This window comes from Haemaphysalis longicornis, unplaced genomic scaffold, assembly GCF_048455015.1.
Source record: "Haemaphysalis longicornis isolate Haplotype H1 unplaced genomic scaffold, Haemaphysalis longicornis Haplotype H1 scaffold_8, whole genome shotgun sequence".
NCBI lineage: Eukaryota > Metazoa > Arthropoda > Arachnida > Ixodida > Ixodidae > Haemaphysalis > Haemaphysalis longicornis.
In genome coordinates, this window is record NW_027526445.1 from 86,318,784 (window position 1) to 86,340,098 (window position 21,315).

Here is a 21,315-nt window from a genome sequence, read left to right on the forward strand (position 1 = left end):
CACTATGATGGCGTCGTCACCCTCAATTGCAACTTCCTCGGCAGGCTCTGCAGATGTTGTGCAGACTGTGAGAGTGGTCATTTCATGCCCTGCTGCATTTGTTACACACACAGCATGGGCTGCCCGATGCGGATACGGGGACGCGTCAGTGTATCATGCCATTGGGCTAATATAGTATTTAGCGCACATAGCTTACACTCTAGCGATGCGTCGAGCCCTATTGTGAACGGGATCCATGTTTCTTGGAATCCGGGCTACACGAATGGCTTCTCGTACGTGCAGTGGTATTCGTTCTTTGTGCTCTTGAAGGAAGGTGTCGAATGGCCTTACCATCTCAGCGTGGCCCGTCCGATCGGTGTTAGTTGTAGGCGTTTTAAGTGGGAGATGTGATGCGCCTCTTGTATCTCTTCCCAGGTGTTATGGATTCCTAGACGCAACAAATTCTTGGTTGATGTCTTTGGAGGTATGCCTAAGGCAGTCTTGTACGCCTGGCGGAGCAAAATGTTAAGCCTTGCTCTTTCACTCGCTTTGAGGGCCAAATATGCTGTGTCGTATGCGACCCGGCTAACGAGTACGGCTTGAACATTGCGTAATGTATCAGACTCTTGCAATCCGAATCTTCGATTGGATACACGATGTTTTAGGTGAATGAGTTGGGAGAGTGTTCGTTGCAGCGGCGCGATCGTATGGAGACCTGAACCGTCTTTCGGAATCGTGAGACCCAAGATGCGGAGATGGGCAACGTTGGGGACTTGGTTTCCTGCAATTGTGAGCGCCGGATCCGGGATGCGTTGTTTGCGATGTTTGTTGCGCTGTCTTGGTGCAGAGAGAAAGGAGGGCCGATTTATCCGAAGCACTCTCAAGGCCCCGGCCGCTTAGATGCTGCTGTGCTTCTTCGATAGCGCTTTGCATGGCGTCTTGTTGCTCGCCCATGGACCCCGTAGGAGTCCGTACGGTGAGGTCATCCGCGTAAAGCGCCTGCCTCAGATGTGGGATATTTTCCAACAGAGGGGGAAGGCCCTTCATAGCGATGTTAAACAGAAGCGGTGATATGACGGAGCCTTCAGGGGTGCCTTTAGGAATGGTCTTGAATGTGGTGGAGCGGAGATATCCTATGCCAATGGTTGCTGCACGACCGGAGAGGAAAGCCGCGACATAGTCGTGTATTCGCTGTCCAGAATCAATTGAAGTTAGTCCCGGAAGGATGGCGAGGTGGGAGACGTTGTCGAAAGCTCTCTTGATATCCAGGGTGAGGAGGCAACGCTTGTGTGTGCTGGTGAGCCGATCAATTATTTCTTCTTTCAGTTGCAAGAGGATAGATTGGGTAGAAAGATTTGGTCGGAAGACGTACATTGTGATTGCAAAATGGCCGTTGTCTTTGATATAGGGAGATAGGCGGTTTTGCACCAAATTTTCAAGGAGCTTTCCTACACAAGACGTAAGGGAGATGGGTCGTAGGTTAGTGGCACCAAGCGGTTTTCCAGGTTTAGGTATTAGAGTGATGTCGCCATGCTTCCACTGGGCGGGGGGGGGGGGGGGGGGCAACGTGCCGGCAATCTAATGCTCGTTAATATTGCCGCGAACCATGTACGGGTTTGTTTATTTATGGTTTGTTTTTAATGCCCTGCCGCGCCAGGCTCTGTTATCTTGGTCCCATGCGAAGCGCGTGTTCCATTCTTTATTTTTATGCTGCACGGGCTATCTCATTCAGATAAGCAGAGTGTTTCGCTCTAACGCCGCCAGCCCAGAATAATCTTATGTGATCTACAATGTTCTGGATGCGAATCGACGCTTCCAGAAACTCTTGCGCCGAAAGATAAAAGCCTGCACAGCAGACGCCACAGCATTCGATTCTGCGACGCTCGCCGAAGCAGGTACGTCACTTTGTTGACCGCTGCTTCGCCGCCTCTGTTTTCTTTTCAGTTGTTAAGGGAGCACAAGTTCGCTCCATTAAACTTGTTTCTTTTCCAAACAACTGCGTCGTCCTTGGCTTCGTGACATATGGTGGAGTTGCGGGCTACGCACCATTCATGCCCACTACAACCTCTGGAAGCCGCCAAGCCAGTCCAACAAGAGCCAGCCTCCGCCTGCAATATTTACCACCTGAGGTCGGTCTACTAACGGAGAGAACGAAGAAGAAAGACATCGCAACCAGCACCATGACCAACCAAGCCAATCCTCCCGTCGTTCTGCAGCAGCCACGGGAAGCGCCATCATCCCGAGGAGTCCCCGCAGAAGACCCAGAAGAATGGTTGGAGAAACTGGAGCGCGAACGAAAATTCAACAGGTGGGACGGCGCAGAAACGTTCCGGCATGTTTTCTTTTACTTGGAAGATTTGGCTCGCACTTTGTTCGAGAACCAGGAGAGCTCCTTTACAAACTGGGCTCAGTTCAAAAGCGAGTTCACTAAGACCTTCACTACCGTCGTGCGGAAAGAGGGAGACGCCCTTTTGTTGGAAACGCGCACGCAACACCCCAACGAAGGAGTCGTGATCTTCGTTGAAGAGATGAAGCAGCTATTTCGCCGCGCGGACCCCGAAATGACGGAAGAAAGGAAGTTGCGCTTCTTAATTCGCGGAGTGAAAAAGGAAGTGTTTCCTGGACTTGTCCGAAATCCGCCCAAATCCGTCGCCGAATTCGTGACCGAAGCCAGCACCATTGAGAAAGTCATCGAAATGCCTGCTAAGCAGTATGACCGCAACTTTGTTGGCGCGGCCAATGCGAACGACTTTGGCAGCACGCGGATCCCGGCCGACAACCTACGCGAGACTATCCGCGCAATAGTGAGAGAGGAGCTGCGGAAACTTCTCCCAACGCCGCCGCAGCTCCAAGCCGCTTCCCTCACCGACGTGATTAGAGAAGAATTGCAACAAGCGTTAAGAACTTCTACGCCATCCGAGGTACCCCGAGAGCTACAAGCTATGACATACTCCGTGGCTGTTCGTCGACCCCGCCCTGCTCCAACACGCCGTAGAGCCCCCGCCATACCACCGCCCACTGTCACCCGACCGACCCCCGGCAGCCCGAAACCAGACGCCGAGGAAGACGGACGTATGGCGAACTCCGTATAACCGTCCTCTGTGCTACCACTGCGGAGTGGCCGACCACATCTACCGTCGCTGCCCTTACAAGAGACTCAGACTGCGTGGTTTCTCCGTCGACGCACCTCGCCCTCTCCCTGGCCAACGACAACGTGAGATCGACGAGTATCTATCTGAAACCAGCCGTGGCCCAGCACGCTTCAGCCGTTCGCCGTCGCCCTACCCATACCAATCGCCGAACCGCCGTAGCAACGCAGACGTCGCCCGTGGAAGGTCCCCCAGCCCACGCGGGGAAAACTAAAAGCAGAAACTTCTGGAGGTGAAGTTGCTCTACGGCGAAAAACCGGAAACCCTCCAACGACGCAAGGACGCGCCGAAGACAGTGATTCACGACATGCCCTCATCCCGACGACCCGACCTAACCCTGACGAGACTCCCGAACACGACGATAGCTATACGCCACGACCCTTACCCGACCTGACCGAGACGTCCGCTGAGAAGACGTCGACAAGGACGACGCACAGTGCCCGTCCGTCAACCCGCACAAGCCGAGATGCGACGCCCAGACGCACCCGGAACTCGAGGAAGGCGGCATCCGACGTCAAGGTGTCCATCGATAGTTTTGATGTAGCCGCCCTCGTAGACACGGGAGCCGACTACTCCGTAATGAGCGGACCATTTGCTTCTAACCTGAAGAAAGTTATGACCAGATGGGACGGTCCGCTCATACGCACAGCAGGAGGCCACCTCGTGATGCCAAGTGGAACGTGCACATCGCGCGTCACCATAGACGGCACGACGTACCCTGCGGTGTGCGTCGTTTTGCCCCACTGCTCCCGCGACGTAATTCTCGGAATGGACTTTTTGATGGACAACGGCGCAATAATCGACCTGCAGACGAAGTCGATAACTTTTCCTCCGACCACTCCATGACGCCGGAATCGAACCCCGAATACCGTGCCGATGATCACTTCACCCTGCCACCCCGCGCAAGCTTGATGATTGTTTTAAGGACGGTCGCAGGTGCACGCCGTAAGCAAGAGGCAGACCCGGGGGCTCCGCGTCACCAGTTTATTACAAGAGCGAACCGTTCTAGAAATCGCTCGCACTGCCAGTTCACGCGCATTGCCCGCGATGTTGCTGCGGATGCCAATCGACATTGGAGGTTGACCATACAACATCTCCCTCCGAAATAAACGAGCGAGGGAGGTTCAGGCCGTATACTTCTTACTTCTTCGGCCGAATGACACAGCGTCCACAGCGGCTATGGCTATGGGATGTATCTTGGCATCTCGTTGCACCTTCCTCCCTAGTGGTTCCATCTTGTAGTGAAGTTCCTTGTGCTTCATGAGTTGACCCAGGGTCATCTTGAGGGAGAGGAACAAGGTGCGTTCGATTCCTACGCACAACTCCATCTTTCGTGTCGACGATGTACGATCGCGGCTCGGCTGCAGCCTGTACGACTGTCCCCTTTTTCTTAAGGTCTGCGATCCACACATCATCTCCGTCGAAAAGGTCGGGGAGGTCTCGTGTGCCGTGGCGTCGATCGTACGCTTTACGCTGGCGTTCCTTATCCGCCTGTTCGAACTTTTGGACAGTTTGGACGTCGGGCAGCTCGGGAACCAGCAGCTTGGACGCCATGGGTAGCTCAGTACGCAAGCGGCGTCCCATCAGTAGTTGGGCCGGACTGTAGCCGTTTCTAAGCGGTGTTGTCCGGTAAGCCAGAAGAGTGGTGTAGACGTCTCTCGTCTTCGAAGTCGATGCCTTAATGATCTTCACGGCTGATTCTGCCATTCCATTACTCTGAGGGTAGTGAGGGCTTGAGGTGACGTGCTGAAACCCGTAGTCACGAGCAAAGGTGGGTAATTCTGACCTGGAAACTCTGGAGAACTGAGGTCCATTGTCTGTGACAACAACTTCGGGTATCCCATGGCGAGCGAAGATTGACTTGCAGTGGGTTATCACCGTCGCTGCCGATAGCTGATCAAGACGTGCGATCTCCGGATATCTGGAGTAATAATCTGTGAAGATCAGCCACCACTTGTTGTGTTGGAAGTAAAGATCCATTGCTATCCGCTGCCAGGGTCTTTCTGGAAATGGTGTTGGTTTGAGCGGCATTTTCCTGATGAGGGTGGTTTCGGCGCATTTATGGCAACGCTTAACAACGTCTTCGATGTCCCGTGAAATTCCAGGCCACCAGACTGTCTCTGTTGCTTTTGCCAGCGTCTTCGTTATTCCGAAATGTCCCTCATGCAGTAGCCGCAGGATAGCTGATCGGCATGAGTGAGGAACTACTACTCGGGTCCCATACCAAAGAATGTCATCTTCATGAAACAGCTCATGACGGAACTGGAAGAACTGCTTGGCCTCCGGACACAGGTCTCTTCTAGGTGGCCATTGTTTGCTACAAAACCTCCTTAGTTGTATGCACAAACTGTCTTCCTGTTGACATTCCTTAAGCCATTGCATGCATGGCGCTTTGATGGGCACGCTCGATGTCACGAAACGTACGAAGGTATCGACTTCTTCCGCTAGATCCCAGGGATCTGTAGCCGTGAGTGGTGCACGTGACAATGCGTCTGCAGCAATAAGTTCTTTCCCTGGCACGTACGTTATGTCGTAGGAGTAGCGCATCATGCGCATTCGCAGACGCTGCAGCCTTGGCGTGAGACCATCCAATGCTTTGGAGGTGAATATTGGAATGAGCGGCTTGTGATCGCTTTCCAAACGGAACTGTTTACCGACGAGGTAGTCTGAGAACTTCTCACAAGCCCAGACGAGCGCTAGAGCTTCTTTCTCGATCTGCGCGTAGCGTCTTTCTGTGTCCGTCAACAGGCGAGAAGCGTAGGCAATAACTGCGTAGTTCCCTTTAGCCCGTTGTTGGCGAAGAACGGCTCCAACTCCAAATGAAGAAGCATCTGCTGTTACGACTGTTTCCTTGGCAGGGTCATAGACAGCGAGGACTGGGCTTGTTGTGAGAAGCTGCTTCCACTTGTCAAAAGCGGTTTGTTGATATGAATCCCAGACAAACTCTTGTTTCTTGGACAGGAGCAGAGTGAGAGGTTGTAACACCTCCGCAAGGTTGGGAACAAACCGAGCTAGGTATGTTGCCATACCTAGTACTCTTTACAACTCTGTTCTGTTCGTCGGGGCTTTCATCTCTGTGATTGCCTTGATCTTGGCTTCATCCGGTCGAATGCCTTCCTGCTCGATTTTGTGTCCCAAGTAGATAAGCTCTCGGACGTTGAACACGCACTTGGCCTCATTGAGTGTGACTCCCGCGTGGGCGAGGCGTTGTAGAACTGTATGAAGAGTATCGTTGTGCTCCTCTGTGGTAGCTCCCCAAACGAGAATGTCATCCATGTGACAAAAGACCCGTGGTATTCCTTCCAAGATGGTGTTCATCTGTCTCTGAAATATCTCAGGGGCTGAGGCAATGCCAAATGGGAGGCGATTGAAGTGAAACCTTCCAAATGTGTGATAAATGTCGTTAGCTTCCTGCTTGATTCCGCGAGCTTAATCTGCCAGAAACCGGAATTGGCATCCAGTTTTGAAAAAATTCTTGCTCCAGAGAGAAGTCCTAAAGTGTGCTCAACCGAAGGAATCGGGTGCCATTCCCTTAGCACAAACCGGTTGAGCTCTGTGAAGTCCACACACACACGTATGGCTCCTGTGGGCTTCACCACCGGCACCATTGGAGCGCACCACTGTGTTGGCTCATCTGCTCGAGAAATGACGCCTGTTTGTTCCATTCATTCCAGTTCCTTTTTTGTCTTCTCATAAACGGGAATTGGAATGCGTCGGGGTGAGCACAGTGCAAACGGTGTCGCTCCATCTTGAAGGCGAATGACGTACTTCCCTGGTAGAGTGCCTAGGCCAGTGAAAAGTGACGGAAACTGCTTTTTAGGGTTGACCGTGTGGCTGACAAAGTTGAGGCAGGTGATCAGCTGGAGTTTTTCAATTGCTGGCTTGCCGAGGAGAGGGCAGCGCACTTCCTCGAGAACGTAGACATCTTCGGTGGTCTGTTGATCTCGGAACGCTAGTTGCAGTCGTGCTACTCCCCGTACAGACAACGACCGTCCATCTGGCCCGTGGAGCTTCCGTTGAGACTTGGCCAAAATGGGGCGATGTTGAAGTTGTTCGAAGGCTTCTGGAGAGAGTACAGTTTCATCTGCGCCCGTGTCTATTTTAAATTTCAAAGGTTGTCCTTGTACAATGATGGTAGCTTCCCAGTTGTGGATGCCAGGTGAACTCACGGTGCCAAGAAACGCACATTTGGATTCCTGATCGGCGCCTTGAACAATGTCCACCCTTTTGGAGAGGCATACGGACGAAAAGGGTCCCTTTTTGTGACACGAGTTGCATTTTGCGTCCTTTGCTGGGCAGGTAGATCGGGAGTGCGAACCTCTACCACACCAACGGCAAGGCCTAAGGGCCTGAGATGTGTTAGCTGTGGGTCTGCCTTGACTCGAGTCAGAAGGTGGTTTGCGTGTGTCTTGCCGCTGTGCACGACGTGTAGCGCCCACCTTGTTACGGTTGGCAGGTCGGGGTGAAGCTCTGCCTGCTGTTGCCTGACTGTTTCGAGCTGGCGCGCTGATTCCAGGGCTTTCTGAAGCGTTAGGTCGGGGTCGAGCTGCAGTCTGGCAGACAACTTCTTGTCACGAATACCCACGACTAAGCGGTCACGGACCAGTTGCTCCTGAAGGCTGCCGTACTCACAATGCTGGGACAGTGCGTGAAGCGCCGTCGCAAAGTCTTCGGCAGACTCCCCTTCTTCTTGCACCCGCGTGTTGAACCGTGCTCGCTCGTAGATCACGTTGCGGCGAGGAATGAAGTATTTCTCGAAGCGGTCCATCACGATGCTAAATTTCTTTGCTTCGTCTGGGGCGAGCTCAAATGTGCTGAAGATGTCCTCAGCCTTGTCCCCCATGATGTAGAGCAAGGCATCTACTTGGTGTTCTTCCGGCTTCGCGCTTAGGCCTGACGTCGTGTAGAAGCGTTCAAACCTTCTCCGCCATTTGGGCCACTCGTTGGGTGAAGAAAAGCAAAAGGGATCGGGAGGCTGAATAATGAACGACGACATACTTGGAAAAGCAACTGAAGGCGTTTCTGTTGGTCGGTGTGGCCTCTGTTTCCCGTGGCTTTGCAGTCACTCCTCTTGATGGAGTCAAAGGCCGCAAGGCCTAACTCGGCGCGGTGTTGCGGCAGTCCGTCGTGGCTTGCTGGGCGTTGTCCAGTTTACCGTGGTCCTTAGGCTGGGTTTGTGGCGATGCTCTCACTCATCTTCTGACACCATGTTTTAAGGATGGTCGCAGGTGCACGCCGTAAGCAAGAGGCAGACCCGGGGGCTCCGCGTTACCAGTTTATTACAAGAGCGAACCGTTCTAGAAATCTCTCGCGCTGCCAGTTCACGCGCATTGCCCGCGATGTTGCTGCGGATGCCAATCGACATTGGAGGTTGACCATACAACAATGATCACCGTCTATTTATTGTTTGTTTTTAGTGCCCGGCAGCGCCCGGCTCTGTTATCTGTGTCCAATGCGAAGCGCGTGTTCCATTCTTTATTTTTATGCCGCACGGGCTATCTCATTCAGATAATCAGAGTGTTTCGCCCTAACGCAGCTAGCCCAGAATAATCTTCTGTGATCTACAATGTTCTGGGTGCGAATCGACGGTTCCAGAAACTCTCGCGCCAAAAAATAAAAGTCTGCACAGCAGACGCCGCGGCATTCGATTCTGCGACGCTCGCCGACGCACGTACGTCACTTTGTTGACCGCTGCTTCGCCGCCTCTGTATTCTTTTCAGTTGTTAGGGGAGCACAAGTTCGCTCCAATAAACTTGTTTGTTTTCGAAACAACTCCGTCGTCCGTGGCTTCGTGACAATATTGTCTTAGAGAACCTCTAGCGCAGGGACGTCGAGGTTAAGGAGGAACTTATTAGGAATCTTGTCATTGCCTGGCGCGGTATTTCTGGTTAAATGGTGAACCGCTGCTTCCACCTCCACAAGCGTGAAAGGGGCATCCATTTCATGATTTGGAGCACCCGTGTACTGTTGGTGGGGAGGCTGGGTCTTGTCGCTCCTATATTGCCAAGGTTTCGTGAGCTCCTCAAGGAGATCTTCTTCTGTGCTGTGGTAATTGTGAATAAGCCGTCTGAGCTGATGTGCCGTGGCCGATTTAGATTCTTTGTTCCCCTTAAGAGACCGAAGCAGGTACCATGTGCGTCGGTTGCCGAGGGTACCTTGTAAATGCGTGCAGAACTGCGACCAGTTTTGCTGTCTGAGTTGTCTGGCATACGACGCCGCTGCTTGTGTTAGCTGGGCTATGTGAAGACGAAGTTTTCGATTTGTTCGTCGTTTTTTCAGCGTTTTATCAGCCCTCGCCGGGCTTCCCATAGGTGCAAGAGGTGTGCATCGATTGCGGGGCAGTCTTGGGTAAAGGGTAATTTTTTGGTAAAATTTTAAAGAACAGCTTTTTACCTCTACCCCCCAATGGTTCTTTCGCCACCGTTGGTGTCACCAGAAAACTCCAGCGAACAAATAAAAGAATTTACTGGCACCGCCGGGAATCGAACCTGGAACTAATACTCCAACAAAGCGGAGCCCGTTGTCTTGCCGATTTAGCTACGAGCCCACGCGAACACTGGCAAGACAGGTGGTGTATTGACGTGAAAGCGTCACGCGACCACTCACCCCCGTTTAGCGGCCCTGTGCGCACCTTGCTCATGTCCTAAGGATTACAAAAAAAGGAAGCTCACAACTATGCATGGCATCTGACTTCTAGTACGCCAATGTGCTAAAGCCTGTGGCCTCCTGTTTTCACGTAAACAATCACAGCTTCTTGTCGTCCGCCCTCACGCTAAACCAAGGAATACAATCAAATACTCCTTGATGGCCAGGTCATCACTCCAAGCCCCAGCATCCAGACCCTGGGACTACATCTTGAGGCTAACACGAAGAATGACGCCTCCTTGCAGCGCCTCACAAACAGCATTAATCAAATTATACACATGATCAGGCGATTTGCCACCAAGAAGCGAGGCCTAATGAATCCGGTACCTTTCGATTAATTGAAGCTTTTGTCCTCTCGAGAGCTACTGACGTCAACCCCCTGTCTTCTTCTCGACAGGGAAGACATATAGCTGCTTTATATAATGATTAGAAAGGCGGTCGAGCAGGCCATTGGTCTTCTCATGAGTGCGCCCACACAGCGGCTGCTTAGCTCGGGGCTCCACAACACGGTAGAAGAGCTTATAGAAGGCCATCTTTTTAACCAGAAGGTCTGACTCAGAACTGCGATGGGTAACCGCATGCTTCACCAGATTGGCTGGGCAGCCAAGAATGTCACTCCGCTTGACGTACTCCCAGACTTTTGGCGGCTAAAACTAAATATTCTCCCTTTGCTTAGAAATATGAACCCCTCACATGACGAGGGTCCCCGAAAAGCACGGGCTCAAGCGCTAAACACCACCCTCGGTGGGGATCATGCAGTTATCCACACAGACGGCTCCAAACATCGAGGGCAGCGATTCGCCATCATCGTGGCTACATCAAGAACAAACCTCCTTGCGTTTACCTCGCTTAGGACCCAAGAAGTGACGGCTGCAGAAGAGGCACCCCATCACTTTGTCTCTCGCTCAACCCGGGGTTCGAAGAGTAGTCATCGATTCCCAGCAAGCCTACTGGAATTACCAGTAGGGTTGGGTGTCCTGACCTGCACTGCGCGTGCTAAAAAACCACTCCCCAAACGACTCTATTCAGCTCGTCTGGACAACCTCTCACGCTTCAATGGAGGGAACAAATACGCCCACGCAACAAGCCTGCGCTTTTACGTCCCGTGCTATGCAGCTGCACGAGGACAGTCACCCGCTTGTCACGACCAGGGAGATAACCCAGCATTATCGCCTTCTGAGACAGACCGTACCTTCGCCTTACCCTGACCCTTCCAGAGAACAACAACCTACCCTACGGTTCATACAATCCGGGCTCCTTCCCACACCTACGCGTCTTCACTTAATGTATTCGAATCGCTACGTCGCTGAATGTAAATTTTGCTCAGAAGTAGGAACACTCCGCCCCATAATCGGGGCGTGCGACTTTAGCCCAGAGCACCCTCTTCTCTTTCCGCCAACTACACAACAAGAGCAATGGGAGATGCTACTGTACAGGCCCTCTCTACCTACCCAGCTTCAGCAGGTGGACAGAACGCAGGCCGCGCGGACTGCATATGGGCCCCACAGAAGAAGCAATCACTCCCCAGGGCTGTACTCTGGGCCGTTCAGAAATCTGAACCGAATTATTTCTTCCTCCTCATCCTTTTCTGCCGCAAATCTCTTCTCCTCCGTCCGCGGCGCAGAGACGGAGAAGACAGATCGTCTAGCACCGGGTTATCATGCATTGATTTAACCTTACCAAGAATATCTTTTGAAGTAATAAATGGTGTGGTTAAGAACATTTCACTTCTCTGTGGTTATGCTATTTGTAGAGCGATGTGAATTAATTTAAGTGACGCCGCATGGGTGATTGTTATGGGGTGCCGTTTACAGCTTTGCTTTCCAACCACATTCACGGGGTGGATTGGCGGGATTTTTTTAGCTGCCGGCAACATTTTTCTGGTCCATTCTTCAATCAAGTGGATAGAGCTCGTCGGTGTTGCTTCTCGAAATTTCCGCCAGTCGGTGAGGCGGGCATTGCCTATTCGTTGGGGTGGAGCCTTGTGACTGGGTAGGTGTAGCTACACGATATAATGGTCACTTCCCAACGTTTCTGTGAGGCACTCCCAGCTTGGATCTTTGAGACCATATGTATACCTAAGGTCCGGAGTAGTGTCTCGTGAGACACTATTACCCAAGCGAGTGGGGGTATTCGGGGTGTTACGCAAGTGCAGATTGGTTATTCTGATTGCGTCATAGAGTTGCTGTCCTTTTTTGTTGTCCCTATGGTACCCCCAGACTGTGTGATGCGCGTTAAAATCGCCAATTATAACCAGTCCGTGTCCTTTCGTTCTTTGTTTGATGGTCCTGAAGAGCCGGTTGATTTCGCCGAGAGGTGATGATGGTGGGCTATATATGTTGAGGATGAATAGGCTTGCTCGTGTCTGCTTTTTCAGAATGAGCTCTACGAAAACATAGTCCAAGGTTGTGGGAAGGGTGTGTGCCTGCACTGTCTGGCTTGTCTGTACTAAAGTCGCCGTGCGTGCGTCCGAATTTGTAAGGTACGTGGTGTATCCCCTGAGTGTTATCTTATCTGTGCCAGTTTCCTGGAGAGTGATTACAGCCAGTGAGTTTGTGTTCGCAAACAGGAATAGGGAACTTTAAAAATAACGAGAAACGCGAACATTTTTTTTACAATTGTACAACCACAATATGTATAATAAATGCAGAGGTCTCCCGAAACCGGGCCAAGAAAAACATGAACCGAACAGAACATCGAAATATAACCAGAATACTCAAATCATGCACGCTGCAGAAATCATCTTGAAGACCTGAAGGGTTACCCCAAAATTTGCTTGGTGCCCAACGTTCGACATACATAGTCGTTTGGCCTTGTATTATAATGCAATATGTAAAGAAACGATCTTCTTTGCTGTCACCGGTAGCTCTGTTGACACATGCGGGAAGAAGGAGAGTGCCGTAGATCGAGACCTCACCGGATGAATACATCACTCTGCTCTAACTATTTAATCTGGCGTTCCCAGGCGCCTGTAACTGCAGGCCCCGGGACAGCCTATTTAAGCACATTTCACGTAATACCGATGTCAAAAGTGGAAAGGCGATAGGCACACTAGCGGAGGAACCTGTGGAAATATTGCTATTCCCTAAAGCTAACCAAATGATTGAAAAGAAAGACAGATCTGTTCTGTGCTGCCAATAAGACGTTCTAGACCAGCCGTGGAAAAAACTCTAATAAAACTGAAGTGTCATTGGAACATATGACAAAGTGCATGACCAACAGAACAAAGGAATTTCCATTATTCTATGCATTTTTGAACGCCTGCGCATAGGTGCAATTAAAATATGTCTGATTCATTGAGCTGCTGCTTAACAACGCAAAACCCATTACAACTAAGGCCTTCCTTATTATTATATAAATGATATGAAGGAAACCTCGAGGAGGCTGCTACAAGGGTGGCAGAAATTATGGTAAATACCCGTAGCCCCTGAAGGATTTCTGTCGACTAGTCGCTACGCTTAAAAAACGTTTTCCTTGTACATAAGAATGACTGCGCTGCACCACTGAGCATGGCCGTGTTGGAGCTGCATCACAAAACTTCAATGCTTTTCTACGCAATCAGTAAAGGTTCTGAATATTTCAAAGAATTGAAATACTTCAAAATATGAGTGCTAATTATTCAGGCAGACTGTCAGTTTCATAAACAATAATAACTATTAGCAGAAACTGAGTGATCGAGAATATGTTTATATAACCCAAAATCAAAATAAAAATCGCATTACGGCCAAAGACAAACTAAAGAACAATAGGGAGCTGCAACAATGTGCTATACAAACGGGTCACTTGTTCCAACGGGTGAAAACTCACAGTCAAAGAACGAAGGAATAGGACACAGTACGCCCTGGTTGAAGTAGCGTTGAAATGCTCAGGCAAACTGTCGCGGCTGCTGTGGTAGAGCGCGCTCCGAGCTCCCGTGGCATGTGGACATGTGGACGTCGCTCTGATTGGGGCGTCGCGGTCTTCTACTAATGTGCGATGACCCGACTTTTTTCGGGGGAGTCGGGCCTTTGTTCTTCCTGCAGGTTGCATTTGTGGAGACCCTCTTGGTGCACAGCACGCTTCTGAGTGCCCGTCCACCGTCCATCACGGCCACGCTCCTCCCTCCAACTCCCGGTTCTTGTACTTCCCGGGTTCACTGCTCTTTCGGTTTTCGGGGCTGGCGCCTTGCGATTGGCCTGCTCGTGAGTGTTGGATGAGTGATCCCACATGACGATGGTGATGATGGGGCTCTCGGCGTGTTTCGAATGTACTCCACAGCTCGCGCTTTGGTTATCGTCGTCGTCCTCTTTTTTTCCTTCACTTGATGAAACTGCCTCCGTAAGCCTTTTCCAACGAAAAATTTATCTTCAAAGTCTACCAGTCCAGCACACCACAACACTATACACCCCCTTCGAACCTACGTTAGAAAAGCTATATCCCACATAATTCTAATGGTAGCACACCGACTCTACAACATCACTTCAAGGGAACTGATAGCTTCACATAAATAAGCAAATATACCAAATGAATGACCGTATTTACACAAAACATACCGAGGGAAAGCACAATTCAAAAAGAACCCCAACCATTGGAGCTTGCACGAGTTTTTTCTTTAATCTGCAGTGGCTGCGATGCCACCCTCTGCCTTGTGGGTACACACACCTGGCCGAGTGGTGATTAGGCTTTCCCCTTAATTGACGGGGTACCAATTCACACGGCAACTTTCTGACAGACCGTGCTAAACGATAAACAATGTCTTTTGGTGCCTTTTGCAATTTTGCAGCCACTCGTGAGTGGTGATACAGCTCTTTTTCTGGTACAACAGTTCTTTTGCTTGGTTTTTGATCGTCGACCTTCTGCCCGACGAATGTAGCGCCTTTTTACTTGATACAATGATGCTTACATTTTGACACTGCCTGGTGCTTTAGGACTCAAATCGGGGGCTGTGGGATGTTCTCTTCTGTGACAGTACTCTGTTTTGCTATAGTGCAGCGCTATGGAGCCGGGATATCTTTGAAACACGCTTTAACGACATCTTCAACCCCGAGGTCAGCAGATGCGCGAACAGGAAATTTGATGTCGCTGCCTGCAGATTTGTAGAGGTTGTGGTGTCTTGGATAGCATGAAGCACCCTGTGACGTTTTGTGGTCATGTCAGGTTCACGTGGTTGGTTCACCTCTAGTGCTGCTTCTAAAGGGAGCACAAGCTGGATGGCGCTAGAGGTCGATGGTGAAGAAGGTATGACTCTATCGTAGGTTTCTGTATCATCATCTCACTGAAGGGTATTTGCTCGTGTCCCCTCAAGCTCTGCGAATCCTAGCCGCAGCTGCAAAGCTTCTTTTTCAATTTCCACGCGTGCTGGCATGAGCTCATCCCCCTCCTTCTCAATTTTCTCACGCGCTTTCTCCATTTCGGCGAACTCCTTGAGTGGTTCCAGCTCTAAGCCTTTCTCTCACCACAGGAACTTTGCCACTCAAGCCCCCACTGTTACAACTCGTCGCCTTAAGCCTACACGTTTTTCTAGTTCAGTTATCTTTCGGTGTCCGTGTCAGATTTTAGGAGTATATACAACAAACAAGCCACGTCCTGTCGCGGACGTAAATTATTGTCAGCATCGTAAACAATAATAGCTATTACACAGAACTGAATGATGGAGACAATGTCTATACAAATGTAAACCAAAATTATGATGACACAACAGACAACGACAAACTAAGAAACAACAGGGAGCTGAGGCAAGGTGGAATATATAACGGTCACTAGTTCATAAAGGCGGCAAAGTCACAGTCGGGGACCGACTAGGAGACTCTTAATGTTTGCTTCTTAAAGTTCGCTTTGCCGTAGCATACGAGGTCGCTGTAACCGTAAACCAACCAACAAATGAACTCATTTGGACGGGAACAAAAAACAGTTATAACCCTTAAGCTTGCGTAATATCAACACGATATATACCACGTCACACCATGTTTTATGCATAGACAAGACGATTGTCTGCCGTGGTCGTAGTCGAAGTTTAGAAATGTCTTACCCAATACTGTACCCGAAAAAAATCTACTGAACAAGCTCTTAGCAGCTGTGTGTTCTTGATACGAAGATTACCCATTTTTGAGTAGCCCGTGTGCGAATACTTTATTCGGCGTTCCTATTTTATCTTCGCTCGTTCTCAAAGTAGTTCCTGGGAAGGTTGGGCTATATGTAACAATACAGGGTAGGGAAGTAAGGATTAGATGGACTTCCCTTGTGAAGTACATGGGTCTCAAAACCACCGTCGAATCGCAAAAAGCATATGAATAAATGAAGTACCAACTGTAGTTTTCTATTTATTTGTTGTGGTGAGAACAATGATGGCCTCAATAAACGACCGCCTCATGACTATTATCGTAACCCTAAGATATTGCCAAATAGCCAGCGTGAAAAACCGAGATTTCTGAAAGAGCGCTAAAGCCTGCAAACGAGTTTCAGGAACATTCCCCGCAGCATCATAAAGCGGATGCAGCAGCGTTAAAGTTGGTCCTAGAATACCAGGAGCGAAATGTAATGCGCAATGTAAACCTTAAACAAAGCTAGCACGTCACGAGGTAGCGGTTCGCTTTCTGGCCGCTGTGGCCGCTTTTCCGATGGAGGCGAAAAGAAAAAAACGCCCGTGTACGAGATTTCGGCGCACGGCAAAAATCTACAGCTGGTCAAAACTAATACGGAGCCGTCCACTACGTCTCCCCCCATCGCCTCCGTTGCATCGGCGCGTAAAACCATAGAATTAATCAATCAATCGATTAAATATACCACGTCACCAATATGCGTGTTCTGTTGTTAAAGCGGACCTCTGCTTCTCAACCCATAATATGGTGTAATGAATAGGCTGGACCACGCGAAACGAAGGGAATGCTCTTGGTTCGGACGAGAAGACATTATATTTACAAACGTCACAGGACAGAGGTTCTGTATCAACGACGAAAGGTTACACACGAAACGTTTGTCGAGACACTCAGCTAAGGGAAACAACCCAGGTGTCCCGCTCCACTGCCCACATCTACAAGGTCCGAAACCGCCCCGCGTAAATGTCCCGAGAACAAAAAACGCTCACGGACGGTCGCATCGGGACGCGGGTGCCGACGTCGCGCTCGTAGTGGTGCTTCCATCGTCCGGGTTAACTCCACAGATTGCGAACCCGGAAAGAATCTCAGCCGAAGGAGTTGAAGGGCTTGATCCCGCCTCGCGTCCGGTCACGTAAGGTCGGCACGCCGGAGCCCGGTAGACGGTAGTCCGTGAAGTAGAAGATGCCCCGGGCCTTGGTGGTGACACCCAAAACCGTGGCGCAGAATGGCGACGGCCTTGTGGAACGAAGACCGGACGTCTTACGGGAATTCTCGCAGTGCCGTGCCCCGTTCGATCCGCCGTGTCCCCAGGCTCGGTCTCGCTCGCTCTCTGGCCGTGCCTGGTTCACACCTCCTCTTCCTCAAACTCAGCAGCACCCCCAGGGCCTTGAGCTTCGTCTTTCTAGCGTACAATGCGGTGTCATTCCCCTTCCCAGGTATGTTCCATCACACTTTGTTTGTCTATCGAGTCTACCGGTGTCTTTAAAAAGTGATTCAGACGAAGAATGTACTAAAGATACAGGCCAACGCATGGCACTTCTTATTGCGTGTTTTTTTTTTGGGACCGGTGTGAAAGCGACTGTTTCTAAAACTAACGATTGAGGTGTTCGTACATTTTGCTTAGTAGCAGCGGAAAAAACTCCACACGAAAAACGGGCACAGACACAGTGCTGCAACAAGTAAAAAATGTTGAAAATTGAGAGCCCTATTTGAAGTCTTCGAGGCTCCGCCTAGCGATCTCATTTCTTATGAAAGAATGCGTCTTTCCGTTATTTTTTTCAAAAAAGCTGGTAATTATATCCTGGGCTGCTAATTGAAGTGCCGAATAAGTTCATATCATGGGCTCACATTAGGTTATAAGGATGTCGTCTAAAGTAATTATCAATTTTGTTGTAGTAGCCTACTCATGGTGCACGTACTCATTCCTTGTAGTACCTACTCATGTCTTGTACTCATGCGTTATTGAATAATAAACGCAGTCATCAATAAAAATACATTTGCAATTTTTTGGAATTCAACTTGTCAAAGAGAAAATTTAAGTAGACTTAGATCTTCAAAATGTGGTTTAAAACCTTTTGTTTTCACAAATTGTTATTACACTGTGTACTAAACTGTGCAGTTTTTTGTGTAATATCAGTGGCACTTTGGAAATTTCTTGTGCTGTTTTTCTCATTTAAAATGATGTCTCTTAAAAAATACAAATATCATCAGTTATGGATATCAATTAGTGTTCTCACAACACCATGTCAAGAGTAGTTTTCTATGTTATATGTGTGGGTTATAATAAATTCTCTTTACTCCTATATGTAATATATTGGCATCAATATAATATTTTCTCCTTTTCTACAAATGCGAAAGCTGTCGATTACCTTGTGCTGCGTGTTATCCGCACACGATCATAAAGCCATTTTAACAGAAGAGGTCTTTAGGCTTTTATGTCTGCGGCATATTGCTACCGAAAAAAAAAAAAGAAAAAACACCGAGCGCATGCGGGCTGCGCCTAGTCAAGAGCGCCTGAGGTCGGACCTCACGCTGAGGGAGATTCTCACGCTGCTGACGCAGCGTGAGGAACTGCCCAAAAATAGGACGCACATCAACCTGCGTTGTCGGGGGTGCCCCCGACGTCGGCGAGCTCGACCTCGGAGAAAACTCTGACCCGCTTTCGTAGCGTGATCACTCGCATCCTCTTCAATCGGCAGTTCATGTGTGTCCACGCATGAAATTGGACCACAGATGCGGAGTGGGCCTTACCGACGCCGAGTTTTCAAAAGCGGTTGTTGAATATTTGTCCGCGCGCTAACGTGGTCTATTTTGGGAGTGATGTTGACGGCTGGAGAAAAACTAAACAGGGCGTGCCACGAACAACATCCAGTGGCAAGTTTGGAAATGCATGTTAGATGCGCAAGCCCTGTCTCCGATGAAGAAAGAGAGGCCGGCGGTTATGCTGTTTCTCCAGCACTGGACCAAAAGTGCAACCTGTTCAACTTTATAACACATGTCCAGAGCGATGTTCACATATTTTTGCCTAATCGCCTTCCGTATTCTTGTCGTATGTTTTAGAGTTTTTTGTATTGGCCGTAGGCATTTCGCTTTACGACTGGCGCATAGATTCAGTAAAATGGTTCAAAGAAAAACAACTACGCAATCCTATATTAGATAAATCCGGAGAGACTCATATTTAGGCACGAGCTCTAAACATTTGTGAAACACCATTTCTTCATCTACAACAACACAAACCAATTTACAAAATATCTTCACCCTCTTTTCTACATAAATCACTTCAAATAGGCGAGGTATTCCTTCTCTTCGCCGAGCCTAATAATTACGTTAGTGTCAAAAGTTATTTTAAAATTTAGACATATTCGTTAGCTTTAAGTAATTATAATCGTGGGACGGCCGCAACTGCGGTAAAGACGAGGGTGGAACATCTGTGAGGTCTGCGTTAGGCATTGCATTAGAATTGACCGAAGCGGAGAACGGCTTCTCGGGCCAGAGGAACCACTCGGGGGAAATGACTACGCAACACATCCGCCTACGCCGAACCACCGTTTATACCGCCGGTGAACCAGGCACTGTGGTATTGTGTACTTGTTTGAAACCAAGCCGATAAATACATTTTTGTTACGGGAATGAGTGCAACAAAAAGGAACTAAAGATTTTTCTCAATTTATTCCACCGCAATCTGAATTGTTGGGCATACCAACGTTTAAGCTGATAGCCATTAGTGCCCCTTTGAGCAAGAAAGGCCGAATTGGCGCTCCGCGCTGCCCAAAACGGTTGTGGCTCTAAAGAATGAATTGGAAAATGTTTTTTAAGCAAAGCTTTCTACCTTTACCAGCCAACGGTTTTTTTGTGGCATGTGGAAAAATAAACTTCCAGCGTGGCGGACACGGCGGCGCGAGGGGTAGCCGGATGGTTTCACCCACAGGGCAAACTGTAGATAGCGTGGCGAATATATGCAGCGCTCCCCGCACGCCGCTGTAGCTCACCCCGGAGATCGTTTCGCTGGGTCCACTTCGTTGCATTTGTCGTAAGCTTTAGCGACGGTTGTTTAGGGCGTGGTTCGGCGCAGCTTCGAATCCACCCCGCACTTCCTTCGGACGGCTTAATTACTTGTTCGACAGCCCCTCCTAGATCACCTACTTCCCAAGGAATTATGTGGTCGTACGGCAACGATATGCTGAGGATTGGGTTCCAGGGTGGGAAAAAAATATAGATACCAAATTCAGACATCTCGCCGTTGGAGAAACGCTAGAGAGAGCACCGGATTGACACGAATGTGTCTCAGTTAGTTTTCTAACTTCGTGAATACGCGTTCGGTTGTGCTTTACAGGTAATAAAAAAGGCGTAAGCCGCAATTGGTTCGGTTAAAGGGCAAGTTTAAAAGTTTCCTCAGCTTTCTCGCAATTCTCAAACTTACAAGCTAACTAGTTTAAATCGGTATAATTGAGAATCACTATCCTCTTAGGCGAATTATATCGGTGTCTGCGTTCGTGTAGCCCGGTGTTTTACCCCATGCTTGCATATCAGGATGGGTAGGTTCCACTGTTGCCACCCTTCGAAAGACACTCCTCTGTGTTTTGTTTGTCCTGACTCACGGCCCTTCGTGCTACAGCCGTGGCTTCCACGCTGAAACCTGACTGTTGCCGACGCTGCTGCTGCTTTCGGGACGCCGCCCCCGCGAACTCCAGGTAACGGCTGCCATTAAGTCTGGCTTCTCTTTTTGTGGAGCCATGTTTCTGAAATTCAAGTGACGTCGCAAGGTTTGTGTTTGGGGGTGTCGTTTAAAACGGTTCTTTTGAACCACCTTAATAGCGTTAATTGGAGCGATTTTTTTGTACGGTAAAACAACCGAGTTCTACCGTGGAGTGGCTGAGGGCATTGCAGGTGAGCAAAAGCGTTTAGAAAAAAATGAGTTAGACGTGGGTTCACATAGTTTCTTGCATGTTGACGAGAAATATCCCATTGTATGTTGTCATACAGGCGTCGAATCGTCCGTTACCTTCTGAAACCCGCGCTTAGGGCAGGCAAAAAAAGCTTATTAGGCAAACAATACTTTTCTGTTACAGGTGGTGACTGACCTAGGCAATATTCTCTTTTCTTTGGTAACCGAATTGGTGGCATCTCTCTAGTGGCCAGATGTCAGTACGTGGTCTCTACATTTTGTTTACCCGCCCTGCAAATCAATCAGCGTATCTTTGCCTTACGACCACTTAAGTCCGACGTGTCCGGGTTTCCCAGGAGGTGCTGTCCAACACGTTATTCAAGCCGTGAGAAGGAAGCACGCAATGGAAGCAACCCTGCGCCCAAACAGGCCCAAGATAACCGTCGGCTGAGGAGATGTCAAAGCAGATGACATATTTCTTGCTGTCGTGCCCTCCGGCGCACAAGGAACGCCAGGTAATCGCGGGCGTTCACCCCGCCCTCTACATCGTCTTCCGTGAGTCAAAACCGACCTCCCCCTCTTT

At 49.5% G+C, this 21,315-nt stretch overlaps 1 protein-coding gene across 1 annotated transcript in view; it reads right to left on the reverse strand.

Annotated features, from left to right (window-relative positions):
* Window positions 1–16,932: 16,932 nt before the first annotated feature.
* Window positions 16,933–21,315, reverse strand: part of LOC144148369 (uncharacterized) — an 82,570-nt gene continuing 78,187 nt past the window's right edge. Inside the window, exon 6 of the mRNA XM_077679913.1 lies at window positions 16,933–17,083. Coding sequence (XP_077536039.1) covers window positions 16,933–17,083 — 151 coding nt within the window. The remainder of the gene's footprint in view (window positions 17,084–21,315) is intronic.